Source organism: Astyanax mexicanus, chromosome 11 (assembly GCF_023375975.1).
Source record: "Astyanax mexicanus isolate ESR-SI-001 chromosome 11, AstMex3_surface, whole genome shotgun sequence".
Taxonomy (NCBI): Eukaryota; Metazoa; Chordata; class Actinopteri; order Characiformes; family Acestrorhamphidae; genus Astyanax; species Astyanax mexicanus.
This window is the reverse complement of record NC_064418.1, coordinates 25,111,834-25,129,299: the sequence shown is the minus strand read 5'-3', so window position 1 is coordinate 25,129,299 and position 17,466 is coordinate 25,111,834. Positions and strand designations below refer to the sequence as shown.

The 17,466-nt window shown below is 38.7% G+C and overlaps 1 protein-coding gene across 8 annotated transcripts in view; it reads left to right on the top strand.

Moving 5' to 3' along the window:
• The first annotated feature begins 2,237 nt into the window (after positions 1–2,237).
• The window catches only part of arhgef7a (Rho guanine nucleotide exchange factor (GEF) 7a), a 28,801-nt gene continuing 13,572 nt past the window's right edge, over positions 2,238–17,466 (top strand). For 3 of the 8 annotated variants that reach the window (XM_007255571.4, XM_049484994.1, XM_007255573.4), the window contains exons 1-8: positions 2,239–2,712; positions 6,215–6,298; positions 11,841–11,925; positions 12,837–13,054; positions 13,291–13,492; positions 13,590–13,678; positions 14,955–15,049; positions 15,577–15,672. In XM_007255571.4, the coding sequence (XP_007255633.1) occupies positions 2,548–2,712; positions 6,215–6,298; positions 11,841–11,925; positions 12,837–13,054; positions 13,291–13,492; positions 13,590–13,678; positions 14,955–15,049; positions 15,577–15,672 (1,034 nt within the window). In that variant the 5' untranslated portion in view covers positions 2,239–2,547. Of the gene's footprint in view, positions 2,713–6,024; positions 6,299–11,840; positions 11,926–12,836; positions 13,055–13,290; positions 13,493–13,589; positions 13,679–14,954; positions 15,050–15,576; positions 15,673–17,466 lie in introns of those variants that run through there. The other 5 variants (XM_022680430.2, XM_007255574.4, XM_007255572.4 and 2 more) reach the window with 5 other exon arrangements.

The window sequence follows — 17,466 nt, the reverse complement described above, 5'->3', positions numbered from 1 at the left end:
GGGCCAATGAATTCCACAGAATGGTTGTTTTGACGTTTTTGACACATTTTGACTCAATTCCGGGACAAAAAGATAAAAAATATCAGAAAATGTAATGGTTGCCTGTATGTTTTTTACATTATACATTATATTCACATTATGAAAAGTCTACTTTAGATCCTGACAGGTACCAGGATGAAAAATGTAATTAGCTGCAGAACTAATTGATGATAAAATCCAACAATGTACTAAAAATAAAGTATTAGTATAGTGTGGTACGAATCATTTTAATCCTCATTATCACCATTGAAGAGATCATCAAAGTCCATCTTTTCAATCTCTGTCCTCCTCCTGATCACCTGTCCCCTCTCCAATCAATTCTGTCTCTTCTGCTCTTGCAAAAATATCAACAAGAGAATAAGTTAAGATGGTGTAAATTGACCAGACCGGCTCCAACACCCCCTCTTCCATTGTCTTCTCCCAACCCATACCCTGATCGTAAGGGTTTGGCCTTTCAGATTTTGGCTGATCTGTCCTTTTTTAGCAGGCAACCCTGTAGTTTACTCTGTCTACTTTAAAACCTGCATCCAGGGCTCTGTTAACACCCACCATCTTTTGCAGCATCTTGGTTCTCACAGCATCAATGGAGGTCAGTTGGCCAATGGACATACAGAACATTATCTCCTGCTGGAGCTCATTGCTGACCTGCCACAATGTACAAAGCTGCAGCTTCTTCAAGGGAGCTACTTTGCCTTTGCTCTTAAAAGAGCACTGGTGCAGCATAGTATCCCAGAAGAGTGCTGCAGTATTTAGATCCCAGAGGTTCAGCTAGCTCAGAGACATTCATAAGTTTACTATGCAAGCCAGTTCTGTGGTCAAGAAACATGGTAAGGTTGACACTGCTGGTATGGTAAAGGATATTCAGTAATATGTCGGTGTTTGGGGTCCTCATCACACTGGACTTGTACCCCTTTGCAGCTTGGTGGAGCACACGGGTCAACACGGACAACACGGGTGTCTGTCTCCTCCTGGTTTGACTGCAGGGCGTGGATCTCTGAAGCCTGAACCCTTAACAAAAGGTACAATTTTTAACACATACCTGTATATTGAAGACGCTACAATTCTGGCGTTCCATTCAAATGTTTTTATAGCGTTGGATATATGATGAGAGCTACAGTTAAGCACCGATAACTATGGTCTGAGCCTTTTTCAACTTAATTGGACATTTGTTGAAGTTAGGCAATAGGATCTCATATACCCATACCACTGCCCTCACTTCTCTGGTTCGAAATTGGGATAGGTGTAGTAAAGGGTTAAAAATAAGCCCCACAGGACATTTTTTGTCCTGTTACCTGTCATAATCTTAAAGTAGACACTTCAAAGATTAAGAAAAACCCAAGATGTTTTTATTTAATGCACAGGATTTTAGAATAATGTGAAAACATACAGGGAAATTTAATTTTTTTATATTTTTGTCCCAAAATTAAGTCAAAATGTGTAAAAAACTTAAAAATAACCATTACGTTAAATTCCTTGGCCCAGAATTGTATGGAAAAGTGGCTCATTTGTCTGTATAGGTTGTTAACTCAAGGAGCTATGCCATTTTCTTAATATTTTTTTTCTGGTTCGGAATTAGCATAGATGCATTAAAGGGTTAAAAATAAATGTCATGGGACATTATTTCATCCTGTTACCCGTCAGGACCTTAAAATAGACACTTCAAAGATTAAGAAAAAACAGGTGGCGAAAAAAAATCCACTATGTGCTCGTGGACCCCTGTTTCCATCTAGACTAATATCTAACATAATAGTAGGTTAGACAGCACCTCCTAGCGGATATGAGCAGACGTGCATGAAACAAGAAAAGAAGGAATCAAAACAGTTCTAAATTGTGAGAGTGGGAGTAGTGAGATCCTGGTTATTATAATAGTCATATGTAATCAACACGCTGTCTATCTGTATCTATTTGAGAATAATATAATATAAATTACAATATATGTATGTATTCTATGCTGAAAAGCTGCTGTAGTAGGATGATCATAAGCAAAATTTAAGCCTAAACCAATATATGATATAGATGTTTTTTTTCCAGGCCACGCGTGGCTGTTCAGAGTATGCATGGTCTGAATAAATGTGGAACGTGTGAAATGTGTGAGCAAGTGAGTGCGGCAGCTTCAGTGAGCATGCAGCAGCAGCAGCAGATACAGTCTATGGGATGCAGACGCGCATCCGAGCGGAGTGATGTCATCTGCCGGAAGATGCGAAGTGGCAGACTGTGATGCAGGTCGAGTGCAGTGCAGCGGCGGTGGGCTTCCCGTGAGCGGCGGCGGCGGAGGGGGACTGATAACAACAGCCAGAGCGAATAAAAGCGTCTCTAATCTGCTTTAAAGGTGTCAGAAAACAGATCGAGGCTACAGGCTCGTCTGGCAGCACGTTCTCGCTGATGGAGGCAGAAAACGGTGCTTCATTCATCGGCTACTGGCTGATCCAGCGCTGCTCTTATTTTCTATAGGAAAAACAAAAACACGGGCGCGCGCGGCTGGAGCAGCTGCAATCGACCTGCACGAGCATGAATCCAGCGGAGCAGACGGTGACATGGCTCATCACGCTCGGGGTCTTGGAGTCGCCCAAAAAGACGGTGTCGGACCCCGAAGGCTTTCTGCAGAGCGCGCTGAAGGACGGGGTGGTGCTGTGCCGGCTGCTGGAGCGCCTGCGCCCGGGCTCCACAGAGAAGGTAGCTCGCTACAAGCCTCTCCATATTTCTCTCTTTCCCCTATTTCTCTTTCTTAGTCTCTCTGTCTCTGTGTGAGTGTGTATGTGCCTGTTTTTTTATAAGACAACGCGAATTAAGCGTCACCATATTAGCTAACACGCGCTGTGTGCAGGATCCTCTTTTATGGGTCATTTCAGCGGTCAGTTAATCCCCCGCACATTTGGACGAGCTAGCAGTAAAGCTGCAGCTGTGTATAAAAGGCTGGATGCTCGGGCGCGCGATATTAGCGCTGTATTAGCAGCAGCAGCAGCAGCAGCAGCAGTGGAGACACGCGCACACATGCGCGCGCACACACAGTGCTGAATTCAGTCCTGTCCTGTAGGCCCGTCTGCTTCTGTTCTGAAGAGAAACAGGCCTCTGTGAACAGAGCGACAGGTAGGCAGGCTGGGAAGCGAGAGATCGCTTAACCTACATTATTATGCCTCCTTATGGAAGCACGACGAGCTTCACACCGCACTGCACAGAGCCAGCGGACATCTGCTGGACAGACAGAAAGACAGACAGACAGATATATTTACAGAGGATCGTGGTTATTTATCACACGATATTTATTTACGACAACGCCAGCGACCAAATACTGTATGAGCAGGTGCAGCAGCTGTTCACTGCTAATAATACACGTTTACCCACACAGTTCTAAGGTTCATTGTTTCTAGCAGACTGTAAGAAGATAGACAAGGAGATGCAATGATTTGCATTAGATTACATTATGGATTTTTCTATACAACTTCACTTATGATAGTCATAGACTTGTTGAAATTTAACAACAAAAGGAATTGCATCCAGCTTGGCTTCCATAGCCTATTGTGGTGTTTTGGATTTATTGTTAATCATTCATTAAAAAAATCTTATTGTTTAATAAAAGAATAAAAATAACCTCACTGACCAAATTTCAGAATTTCTATATAAAATCTGACTAATACTACATAGCGTAGTATGTTTGACACCTTCCTAAAAGAAGAACACCAAAATATGACTGTTGTTATGGCTGTTTAAAAATTACCAATGGTTTAACACAATAGTTTATCATACAACAGTAGCAGTAGAATCAACCAGAATTCTTCCAATCCTCATTCAAACATGTTAAAATTTAAAAAAAGGATAGGACTAAATATCTATGTAATATTTATAGCTTATATCCTTTATTAATAAGAAGTAAAATTTATATTATAGTAAAAATCTCATCACTTACCATCTGGGGACGAGCCCTGAATTATGGATCTTAGTTCAGTGAAGGTAGCTGCCATCTTGGAAAGCTATTAAAATTGAAAAATAAAAACTCACATTTTATTTTGACTTGGGCGTGATAAATTAGCTCAAGTCTCACTCTCGACATTGGCCAGTTGGGTATCAACTGAGGGTGTAGGTGATTTTAACACAGGTGGCCAGCATTGTAAGTTGAGGCATGGTTTACGCATGCAACTGTGGTATCAAAAGCTAGATAACTAGCTAATACAATGCCTCAACATTATCTTAACTAATACTTCATCAACAGTGTGTATTTCATTGGCATAGTCGATCTAGGTAACCAACACAGTGCAGCAGGAGAAACATTGCATGTATCATTGACAGGCTGTTTCTGAAACTTTGGGGAGCCTACTTGCATCCCTCCATCCCATCATGCTCAAACAAAAATAGACAGCCATTTAAAAGAATAAAATTATATGTCTTTACTTTTTCATTTCAAGTTCACTGAAATTATTATGGCAGATATATAATTTTCTCACAGTTTATAAAAATGTATAACAATAACAATAATCATCATCTTCATTATCATAAAGCTTGGGGGGCTTGGGGGACCTTAGTCGCTGCTTATACTGACATGCCAAAAGTCATGGGATAACAGTATGCATATTGATCTTTAATAGCCACACCTGTATAAATTGTGAGGGATTATCTTTTGAAGCTGAACACTGGCCAGCATGTTCATGGCAAGGAAACATGAATAATCAGATTTGGCATGGGGCCTGATAGTGGATGCCATATGGATAGAATATTCAATTTCTGAAGTTATGGAGTCATTTAATATTCTGCATTCAGTGCAGGAGGCCCCACTTGCAATTTCCACTTCCATGTAATGGCAAAAGTCATAGGACACAGTACTAGATCCTGTCTAAATACTTTTGGTATGTCAGTGTATGCTGGTTTACAAAAAATTGCACATAACAAACCCCTTCTGTTTGGCTATGAACTATGTTCAGGTCCCTGTTAGAAGGAAAACAGACTCAAAACACTGGGGTTTTGTGTTTTACACAGTGCCAGAACTGCTGAAATGAGTTATAGAACTAAGGTTGAATTATAAGCTGCAGTGTTTGCACGACTTGTTAAACAATACATTAAAGATTTTTATTTTAGACATTTACTGTTGACAGACAGAAATTTAAGTGCAGAAGGAATTGCTTCCAGCTGAGTTTTTAAACAGTAGTGTTGTGGATTCGCTTAATAAAAGTTTTAGTATATGTAGAGACATGTCATCTGCTGGTGTTGGTCTACTGTGTTATATCAAGTCCAAAGTCAGCGTAGTGTATGCCAAAAGATTTTACAGCACTTCATGCTTTCCTCTGCTGGCAACTTTTATGGAGACGCGGATTTCATTTTCCAGCAGGACTTGGCACACTGCCCACACTGCCAAAAGTACCAATTGGTGTTATATAATATTCTAATTTTCTGAGATACTGACTTTTGGGTTTTCATTGGCTGTAAGCCATAGTAAAGCCAACAATAAAATAAATAAACATTTAAACTAGATCACGTTGTGTAATACATCTATATAATACACGAGTTTATTATTTTAAACTGAATTACTAAAATAAAAAGTTTTTTTTTATTTATATAAAAAATGTCATAGAAAGTTAAATAAGGTAAGGTTGCTACAGGAGTTATGTAGGTATTTCCCCAGTTAGCTAACCGCTATATCGACACGGTACACCTAGCTGTCCTGCTAATCTGGTTTGTGTGAAGACTGCAGTCTGTCTAATCTCCAGAGCCCCATCACCCACCACCTCACAGCCGTCCTCCTCCTATCTCACCGCCGTGTATAAGAGCACCATTACTGAACCATGACCGTAAATATGGGTGAATAAGCTCGACACAGTCTGGACACGCCTCGTTTACTATCTGACACTATTTACTGAGCAGAGAAACCCAGACTAGATATTTAACGGTTTTATTTATCCCGCCAGACAGATAACACTGCACGGTTCTGCACCCCCCACTCTCTGTCGTCATTTCCGGTGTGTGTGTGTGTGTGTGTGTGTGTGTGTGTGTGTGTGTGTGTGTGTGTGTATTTGGTGTTGAATCTGGCGCTGCTGGTCGGTCCTCGGGCAGCTCCACACTCACTCATGCCCGGAGTTCAGACCCTGTCTCTGCCCCGCGTTTCACACAGTCTCAGTGCGGAGGAGCAGAGCGCTCCGGACCCCCGGCTCCGGTTCCTCACCCCGGTGTGCTGTGGTCTCTCCCGCAGGTTTTCCACGACCCCAAGAACGACAGCGAGTGTCTGAACAACATAAAGGAGTTTCTGAAGGGCTGCGCTGCGTTCCGGGTGGAGGTAAGCTGATGCTCTGCTGTTTTACTCAGTGTGTTTTACACGGTGTTTGATTTTGGGGTCAGTGCGAACATCTTTCACAACTCAGGGCTCTGAAACACAAAACAGCGCAGGAAAACAATCCACAAAGAGGCGTGAAGACTGACCCGACCGCAGGAGCACAACAACCCTACAACTACCGACAGGCTCAGCACACAGCCACGAGAAGACTAACTGCTAAACTAGTGTTAAAAGAGAAGAGACTAGCTCTAAACTGGAGCTCTATTAACTAGAGGGGGTTATAAATTATACATTCAGTCATTACAGGCTTGTGAAATGTTCTAAGATAACTAACTACATTTGGTAAGATTGAGTGAGTACTGTTTTTCTTTCTGAAGCATGTCTTGGTGAACTGCCCTGCTTTGTTCATTCATGTGATGCTTTGTCACTCTGGAGCAGATTTGACATGATATAACCTAGGTCTGTCCCTCCTAACGTGGTCTATAAACACACGCTGATAAATCTAACCTCGCCTCAGCATGATTCTACAGCTGCAGATGCAGTGATTTGTGGGAAAATAACAAATAGCCAGATAACAATCTGAGGTCCTGTCAGCATGAGTCTGTTTGCCACTCTTTCTCTAGGCTTTTTCTTAAAGAGGTTTGTTTGTTTTCCATTTGCACCCCCTGGTTTTCAGAGCAGCATGTTCTTAAGAAGACAGGACATATTTTTGGATACTTTCTGCTACTTAATACTTAGAGCTTGTGCTTTTGTTTGTTTACATATGTGGCCACAGAGAAATATATATTTTAACAACTCAGTTTTACTATATATATATATATATATATGAAGTCAAATATTGAAAATGACAGACGTCATCTGGTAGATGGAAAACCCTACAGTTTGTTTGGGTATTGGAAGCCGACTATACATTTAATTGTGAAGCACAAAAGGCCAGATTGGAGCATGCTGAATTATGCGCATTTATTATGGAGCCAGATGGTTTTGGATAAAGCCCATGTATACTCAAGTGTACTGAGAGGAGAAGGGTCTAGTCTGTGGTCATAGAGGGGAAGACCTCTGTTCAGATTATAATGGCAATAAAAGGAAAAGACAGATTTTTTTTTATTTTGCATATTTATGTTTGTTAGCTTGCAGTGAAGAATGAAAACATATCGAAATTATGGACTGATATTTGTCATTTGTGATGTATACATCAGATGATGCCTTAAACTGAGAAATAAAGAGTTGTGAAATGTAGAAATTTTGACTACCTAGATTTGTATTTTTTGAGAGAGAAACATGGATTTACATATCATTGCTGTTGCACAAAAACTTGCTTAAATATGGATGGAGGTATATTTAGTGTTTTTTATTCCAGGTCGTTTTGGAGCATTTTTTTATCCATTCATCATTAATTTTTTGACACGATGTAAAGAACTGCTTTTATAGTATTTTTCTTACATAGTCTAGTAGAATACTACTTCTACTGCAGTATTCTCCTCTAATGCTACAGTAAGTTGCTCTCTGTGATGCCCTGGCAGTACCCATGTCCAGCTGGGACATGCCTGCACAAGCCCCTCTTTGTCCGTGCTGAAGACCGTGTTTGAGGGGCTAGTAGTGCATTGGGATCTGCATGATTGCTGTTGTGTTAGATTACAGATGAACACAGGAACAGTCCAGCTAGTGAAAACTCCTGCTGCAGTCACTGCCGTAGTCTGTTTACTCTGTTGAAAAACCTGTTTAAACACTTGTTTCTGGTTTGATCTGAGATTATCCTTCTAAACACTGAGCATATCATGGGTTTTATTTGGTCCTCAGGTTGGGCATCTGGCACGGCTCATTACGTTCTTTATTTGTTTGACTCTGACTCAATTTATCACATATCGCTCGTAGACAGTATTTATTGTGTTTGTTGTTAGATTATGAACAGTTACTTTCTGTACACATGACTACTTGTGCTGTAGAGCCAAAAGCTGCTTATTTTGTAGGGGGTGGAAATTGTAATTTTATCCAGGACAGCATAATAATCTGCTTAAACAGCAGTTACTCCACTTTACAGACCATGTAGCCCTTCTAATGCAGCAACATACATCAAGTTGCCAGTTTCCCATTTTTTTTGCCATTCCCAGATGTGTAATTGATGATTTGTACTGTTTGTTAGTCACTAGAATAAATTAATTTGTATTTTCTGTGCTTCTACATTGCATGGCCCTGCTAATGGTCACTTTCTGCAGTGCAGGTTCAGATTGATTTTGTGTTTGTTGCAGTGCATTTTTTTGAGTCATCTTGCTGCTCAGGATGACCACAGGATGTAAAGTTAGACACTAATTGAATGTAACTCTGTATCTAGGGCAACACCAATGCATACAGATGCACACAGACTGCCAGAAGCGCTGGCTGGTAATACAGATATATGTGTGTACACACACACAAACACATGCATTACTCCCTCATTCTCCCCGGGCATATCCGTAATCAGAGCGGAAAGAGAAAGGGAAGCGCGGTGGGACTTGTCTGTCGCAGTCACTGCCCCTGAAAAACTAGTCATTACTTTCTATCAAATCATCAGTTCACACTGGCAGATTGTTCATTTATTTTTTTGTTATTCAGTGACATATCAAGAGCATAACTGCTAGTTTCATTCGCTCAGGCTTGTGATTTTAACATAAATTCTGAGAAGTCTTTTTAGATTATGGAGATAAACTGCCTGTAATGCAGGAAATGCAGTTATTTGAATTTAGAAGATCAATGGTGGAGTCCTAACAGTTTGTCTTGCATCAGTGATTATCACACAGCCAGGGCAGCATATTTCCTCATTTAGATATAAATTTGATAGTAAAAGAAATCTGCTGGTAAGAGCACAGAAATAGCAGCAGCAGCAGACAGTGAGTGGGCCGACTGGTGGATGATGAGACTGCCTAACCTGCACATCCCACATTTTTGTTCATACACTGTGTAGGATGGAATTCCTTTAAATGTGTTGCTTTGCGTTACTAAAATAATCCAACTGTGATTAAAACATTTAATATACTTTAATATACAACTCTGGAAAAAAATAAGAGATCACTTCAGTCTCTGATTCAGTTTCATATTTCGTATTTATAGGTATATGTTTAAGTAAAATTATTTTTTTTTTTTATTCTTTAAACTACAGACAACATTTGTCCCAAATTCCATATAGAAATATTGTCATTTAGAGCACTTATTTCAGAGAATGAAAAAATGCAAAGAAAACAAGTTCATATTCATAAAGTTTTAAGAGTTTATAAATCAATATTTGGTGGAATAACCCTGTTTTTTTTCACAGTTTTCATGCAGATTGGCATGCTTTCCTCCACCAGACTTACACACTGCTTATGGATGAATTTATTCCACTCCTTGTGTGAAAATTTAAGCAGTTCAGCTTGGTTTGATGGCTTGTGATCATCCATATTCCTTTTGATTATATTCCAGAGTTTTCAATTTGGTAAAATCTAAGAAACATATCATTTTTAAGTGGTCTCTTATTTTTTTCCCCCAAAGCTGTGTATGAGCTGTTGAATTGCATTAGAGGAATTGTCAACTCATTTTGTTATATCTGTCTACTTTTTTTCTCTTGTCAAAGTTGAGTGGGTGGAAGACTATAAGAGACTATATTGGAAGACATCAGTTGTTTTTCTTATACCACATTTTTGTTCAGGAGCTCTTAAACACAGCCCACTTCTAACAAACCACACTTTGAAAGTCTTGCAGACAACCATATAGACAACAGAGGCCAAAGAAGTTTGCATATTAAAAAGAGAAGACACTCTTAAAAGGTGTCTGCAATGCGCATTTTCTGAAATATCAGGTCCAATTAAGCTTTAGAGAGCAGTCTTTAATACTTGTTCCTTCTCTTATTCTCTCCCCCACTGTTTTGTCTGTGTGTCAGAACTGCGGGCAGAATGAGCCTCTGCCTAGTTTTGTCTCTGTAGTTAATCTGTGTAACTCAACCAGCAAGTCATCATCACATTGCTTGGATGTCATTTAGCCACAGTGTTTTGCTTTAGTTAGTAATGGTTGGATGATTGTCCTAATTCTTCTTAGCATTAGTAATGCTTGCCACCACACTTTGCTTCCAGAGGAATCTAACATTGGCTCTGATGTATCCTGCGGATTAAGGGTGTGTTCAGACTTGAAAAGCTTTGTTAAAAGAGTGTAAGAAGGAACATTCTTCTTAATGTTCAGTCTAAGTGAAAGCCAATCATTTTAGGCTATAATCATGTTACACACTTCAATAATCAATGCAGAATTTGGCTCAAAAGCGTGAGTGAATATGCTAGCATGGAAACACCTTCGTCAATGTGGTGATCAAAAATCACTTTACTTGTTTGATATTTGTCATATTTAAACAGTGATTTCAAATAAAACGTGAACTAGTAATTTGACATAGTCTCTCTATTCTTTCTTTATAAAAATCTGAACCTGATCTTGTGATGTGCCTTATCTGAAACCACATAAGAAAACTGACTTAAGGGTGATATGAAAAGATTGCATTTGCTGTTTACACAGTCCTGAAATCAGATCTGTTTAATATGAGGCAAAATAATCTGAATTGAGTCACCCTGGTAAAGTAACCAAAGCATTTAATCAGTTCTGTAAGTACAGCCTAAAAATTTACACAGTGTTAAGGAAGTCTGACAGATTCAGATTTGTCACAAACTGATTAAGTGTGTTATTTAGAAGGAAAAAGAAAAATATTCCAAGGGGAAACATGTGGGTGCCTGTGAAAGGGAGACTAATTCTGTACAACACCAGGAAAATTAACTGTATACAACATAACTCACACAAACCTTTGAGCACACTGTGGACTGGACCTTTAGGTGTAAAAAATACCCTAAAAAAGACAAAATGTAGATGCAAGGTATTTGCATGACAGCAAAAAAAGTTCTTGAGCTTTTACTTTTTGCTTCACTTCTGGTGGGCAGTATAAATGCAGCATGGAGCAAGGATGTCTAATCAGATCAAACGCAGAATGACCTGCTGTATCTTCTTTCTTCTTTGAGATGTGCAAAATATTTTTGACACATGGCTGTTTGGTTATTTCTTTATGAGCTCTGAATTGAATATTTTTGATAAGAAAAGATGAGTGTTCACATTCACCTATTCTGAAACACAGATGCAGGACACAGACAAAACACCAATGTACCAAACCAAACCTAATTTGCCTAATAAAGATCCTAGAGGTTGAAACATTACCACATTAATAAATCAGTGTGCAAACACTGCTTTTTACACCAATCATACACTATAAAATATGTGCAGTCATTGATGTAATTTTATCTCTGTATCTGTTCTTTACAACTTTTGGTTCAGTGTCCAGTATGTCTGTCTGAAAGCTGTGTACCGTAATCAGGACTAAATGCACTAAAAGGCATATTCACTTTTTTTCTGGAACTGAATTACGAAGTATAAATACACCAACACCACAAACAAGCCTGTCTCTATATATGCTTGAACTGACAGTATCTGGCTTTTAAATGGTTCTGATTTTCAAGCCTGACTTGTAAAGTGTGACATAACTTCCTCTCTGTCTTTTTTGTAGCCCTTTGAGCCTAGTGACCTGGTCCAGGGCCAGAACTTCAGCAAAGTCCTCACGACATTGGTTGCACTAAACAAAGTGACCGCAGGTGAGCTGAATATACAAATATTTTTAAGGACAGATTTAAGCATTTTCTATGTAAACATCTAATAGTGCACTAAAGAGAACTTTGATATTTCTGTCAGTAAAAGTACACTGCCTGGACAAAAGAAAGTCCTGAATTTAACTAAGTAAATGATCTGGGGTTGATGCTGCAGTTGTTTAGGTCTAGGTTCAGCAACAGTAGGTGCTGAAAGAATGAGGTCAGCTGACTACCTGAATATACTTAATATAGACCAGGTTATTCCATCAATGGATTTTTTTCTTTCCTGATTGCACGGCCATATTCCAAGATGACAATATCAGGATTCATCAGGCTGAAATTGTAAAGGGTGGTTCAGGGAGCATGAGATCATCATTTTCAGACATGGATTGAGAGTTCACCACAGAGTCCTGATCTTAACCTCATTGATGATCTTTGGGATGTGCTGGAGGAGACTTTGTGCAGCAGTCAGACTCTACCATCATCAATGCTCTCAAAGATCTTGGTGAAAAATTAATGCAACACTGGATTGATTGCAAAAGCTTGTTAAAAAACAATACCACTGCGAATGCATGCTGCAATCAAAGCTAGTATAGACAGTTGAACTATTTATTAGTGTGTGACCTTTTTTTGGTGGCAACTTTTTTTTTGGCCAGGCAGTGTATGAACTTTGAGAACTTTGAGATTTGAAAATTGTGGAATAACATAAAAAGCATCCTGTTCCTGCCAACTTTCAACTATTTGCATCTCTTTTTTTTTATTATGCATATTTTAAGATTGCCGTACTGAATGATTTTTTATCTCTATTTAACTTCCTTATTTTAGGAGTTTTCCTGTAGAACAGTATCTCATTCTCTGCTGTATGATACTGTATTGAACATGTTATCTTTCTCCCTTTTTCTTTTGCACTGGAAAAGATATCGGCATTGGCAGTGACTCTGTATGCACGCGCCACTCCTCCGCCCACCGCATCAAGTCCTTCGAATCTCTGGTCTCCCAGACCTCGCTGGGCCGATCATCCAAATTGCTCCATAACCAGTTCCGAAGCCTGGTGGGTAGCAGAAGTCACGATAAAGCTTTGGTATCTTTATCAACAGAACTGCATCTTAAAGCATCTGTACACTTTGGGGTAAAGGTAACAGCTATTTCAATAATAGAGCAGCCTTATTTTATAGTCCTGGATGGACAGACGTCTGTTAGATAAGGGAATGAAACTGACATATGATAATTTTTATTTTAGGAGCTAACACAATAATCACTTCCTTAATGTAGTTTTCTTTCCTGTAATTGTCTAATGTTCCATTTATCAAGCATTTCTGGGCCTTGAGTCCTGTAAACATTAAATCTTGAGGTTTGTCTCTCTTGCTTTAGGATATGACAGAAAACAGTAACGCCCAGTTGGTGGTGAAAGCTCGCTTCAACTTCCAGCAGACCAATGAGGATGAGCTCTCCTTCAACAAGGGTGACATCATCAACGTCACCCGCACAGAGGAGGGGGGATGGTGGGAGGGCAGCATTAATGGAAAGACAGGATGGTTTCCAAGCAACTACGTCAGAGAGGTCAAAGGTTCTGGCAAGTGTCATTCATGTGAAAGCAACGGCATCTTTTAAATCATTTTATTGTTTTTGGAGTATTGGTTAATTCATGATGATGCATTTTTTTGTTACAGACAAACAAGTCTCCCCCAAATCTGGAACTCTTAAAAGTCCCCCTAAAGGCTTTGATACAACTGCTCTTAGCAAAACGTATTACAACCTGGTAAGTATTTTATTATTATTGTAACCCTTTGCTAATATTGTATTTGAGGTTGCTATTTCCAGTAAGTTGTTTTTCATCAGATGAATTAAAATTAAAGTAAAATATTTGGCTGAAGGCTGAATAGTGTAAACTGTTTTTGAAAGGTTTTCATTATTTTTGCCACATTTTTCAACAGTGAATGATGAAAATAGTTTAAATGTATTTTTGTCTTGCATTTCAAAAAAGCAATTACAAACCTAAGATTACATTTTTTTAAATACTGATCATTTTTAACATCCCAGAAGACATACCCAAAAAGCACAGTACGACTTAACAATAAAGGAGTTACTGTTCTGTATCAATAATGCTGTCTTTTCACTATTAGAATTAACACATAGTGCTTTTTTTATTTGTGGCTCAATCATTTCAGTGCTGAATATCTTGTGCATCCCCATTTTTTTTATCACAATTTATTGGGCAAAATTTGATCTACATTTATAAAACAAATATTATAATAAAAAAAAACAGAATAAATAGAGACTTTTTGGGAGAGGAGTTTGTGATCTTTCTGAGGCTGCATTAGCAGTCGTCACTGACTGTTCTAATAGTGAAGTTTGACTTGCCTAAGGGCTCTGATGGACATTTATGTAAGCTTGTCCCAGTTCTGTCAGAGTTTCTTTTTAATGTCTGTCTGTGCTACTGCTTACTAGATATTTAGAGTGTGTGTAGTCCTACATTCTATCATCTTCAGCACAATTATGTAAATTAATATACTTTGTGCAGAAAACTTTAAATTTTTTTTTCTTTCAAAGTTGTTATGGTTTTATTACCGATTGTGTTTTGGTTACATAATACGATTCATTGTACTGTATGATGTTTTGTGATGAGTTGAGTTTAGGGTGATGTCATGCTTGAACTCACCGTAGGGCATCTTAATTGATTACATTTTCATTGGGGTGTGAGTTTCTACAGTAAATAGATGTAAATTGCACAGGACTGTCTTGATAGAATTATCTGTAGCATATAGTAAAATTTACTATATACACGACATAGTTTATACTATATACATAAGGTTGAATTACATGACAAAAGTATAATCTATACCCTACGTATCAGCATAAATATACTCTGAAATTGTATGTGTTAATTGAATTGCCTCAATTTATTATATGTTGGGATGCTATAAATCTGTGTGCTTGTTTGTGGAAAGGCTTGTCGCTGTTGTTTGGCCTAAAACACTGCCAGCCAGATTAAATACAAATCATTTAAAAATATATTTTTGTTTATCTGTGTACAGGTGCTGCAGAACATTCTAGAGACAGAAACAGAATACTCAAAGGATCTTCAGAGTCTTCTTTCAAACTACCTGAGACCACTTCAGAACACAGAAAAGTAAGCCTCATTGTCTCCATTGTAAAAATGGATGTTATCTCTCCTCTTCTTGTAGTATTTGGGAGTGATTAGACCTGCTGCATTGTATAAACTGAAAGAACCCTTATCTGTAAATGCTTCAGGGTTGTCTGTATAGAATTCTTTAAAACCCTTTATCTTTATAAACCCTTTAAAACCCTTTATCTTTACCTTTATTGTACTGTGATCTTTAATTACAGTTAATTAATATGTGGAGGTTGCATTTAAATATTCTCTGAATTTACATGGTTCACATGATCGTTCTCCAACAGCTGATTATAGAAGAACAGATGGCTGTTAATTACAGCTTAGCTAGAGCACACACAAATAATGGATCTGTTTGTGTATATAACCGATCTTGCGTAATCCTGGATTATCTTCCTTTAATTGGTTTATGCACAATTATCTATAACTCTCCCTCTCTCTGTCTGTGTTTTTCATTCTCTTCCTCTTTCTTTTTCCGTCTTTCTGTCTGTTTGTCTTGCTGTGAATCTCTCTTTCCTTCATAGGCTTAGCTCTGCAGATGCCAGTGTCATTTTGGGGAACTTGGAGGAAATCAGCACCTTCCAACAAACCCTTGTTCAGTCACTGGAAGACTGCACCAAGTGAGTACCGAGTGATATAATTGACAGTATGATGGAAGAGATAAGGGCAGCTGAATGAAATTAAGATCTGTGTTGTGCTGGAGGGGCTGGCATCCTGTGAGCTTTGCTTTTCTTATACTGACCTCTGCAGGAAAAATCCGAATTCTTCGGATGTTGTACAGGAGAAATCTGCACGACCGAGTCAGATCTGCAACATGACTCGAAATTGATAACTGGTCATCCATTACTACCCCAAGGCTTTGTGCTTCCGCTGATGGGATGACCAGTGAGTTCTTGAAATAGATGGATAGATGTAAGGTTTATAATGTCTATCCATCTCTAATAACAAATGTCTCTACTGTGTAGAGAATGCTTTCTACTTGATTTTGGAACATTGCTGTGATGATTTGATTGCATTCAGCAAAAAGAGTGTTGATGAAATCAAAAAGTATTAATTAGGATGGCGTGCCATCAATGTAGAAAACAAGCTCTGTAGCCCATTGATGGAGGGCTTTATAAACCTTATGTCTATGCTTTAACATAGGTCTGGGGCCAAATGTCCACAAATATTTGGACATATAAAATCAAACATTTGTGGAAATAAATAAACAACAATAATTTTCAATATGATTCCATATGGAATGTTGTCTCTGTGTGATACAGCAAATAATTACCATATTTTTTCACACTATAAGGTACACTTAAAATACTTTAATTTTCTACAAAAATTGTCATTGCGCCTTATAATCCAGTGCGCCTTATAATCTGGTGCTTTGTATGTATGAATTTTACCAGTCAGGTTGGAAGGAGATTCAGTTTTGTTTCCAGAGACTGGAGCAGTATTAGCATTAGCCGCTAACAGTGCTAAGCACTAGCTCTTTTGCCGTTCAGAGGTGAGTATTATCAGCCTGTAGTCTGCTTCTAACCCCAGCTAGTACTTCTGGAGCAGCATTATACGGTGGACGAGAAAGCCCAGCGCAGTGCAAATTGAAAAGCGCTGCAAAAGCACAAAACACATCCATCAAAAATACAACACAGGCACAGCAAATAGAAAAACGCGCTGCAAATAGAAAAACGCGCTGCAAATAGAACCACAACACAACGGAAGTGAGTCACAACACAACGGAATTTTCCCGGGGGACCTTAAAAGATGCTGTACCAGCTGTGTACAAAGGACAATAAGTGGCAAACAAGCTTCTGAAAAGTAAGTAATGTTTATTACCTGTGATTACCACGGTTGTGTGCATATTATTAAAAGTTCTGCTTCACAAAACGCCTTGTTTGACACTTATTGTCCTTTGTACACATAGTGAAGTCCGAGACGTTACTGAAGACGCAGCTTAGCTGGTAAATTTTTCCCCCGGGAAAAATCCGTTGTGTTGTGACTCACTTCCGTTGTGTTGTGGTTCTGTTTGCAGCGCGTTTTTCTATTTGCAGCGCGTTTTTCTAGTTGCAGCGCGTTTTTCTAGCTGCTGCGCCTGTGTTGTAATTTTGATGGATGTGTTTTGTGCTTTTGCAGCGCTTTTCAATTTGCACTGCGCTGGGCTTTCTCGGCCACCGTAGCATTAGCATTAGAGGCAAGTATTATTGGTTATATTATTATTTTTAAGTTTGCTAGTGTTCCACATGACAAAAGTATTTGTTTAAACAGCTATGCTTATGTTAGGCTCAACACATACACTGTTAATTAGGCAGAAACTTCAATGTAAGTGGAAGAGCAAGTATGTTATCTTCTAGCAAATCAAACTATGGACATTTTTCCTTTAATTAAACATTTAAGAATGAAATGGTGTTAATCTTAAATGAAGGTTGTTT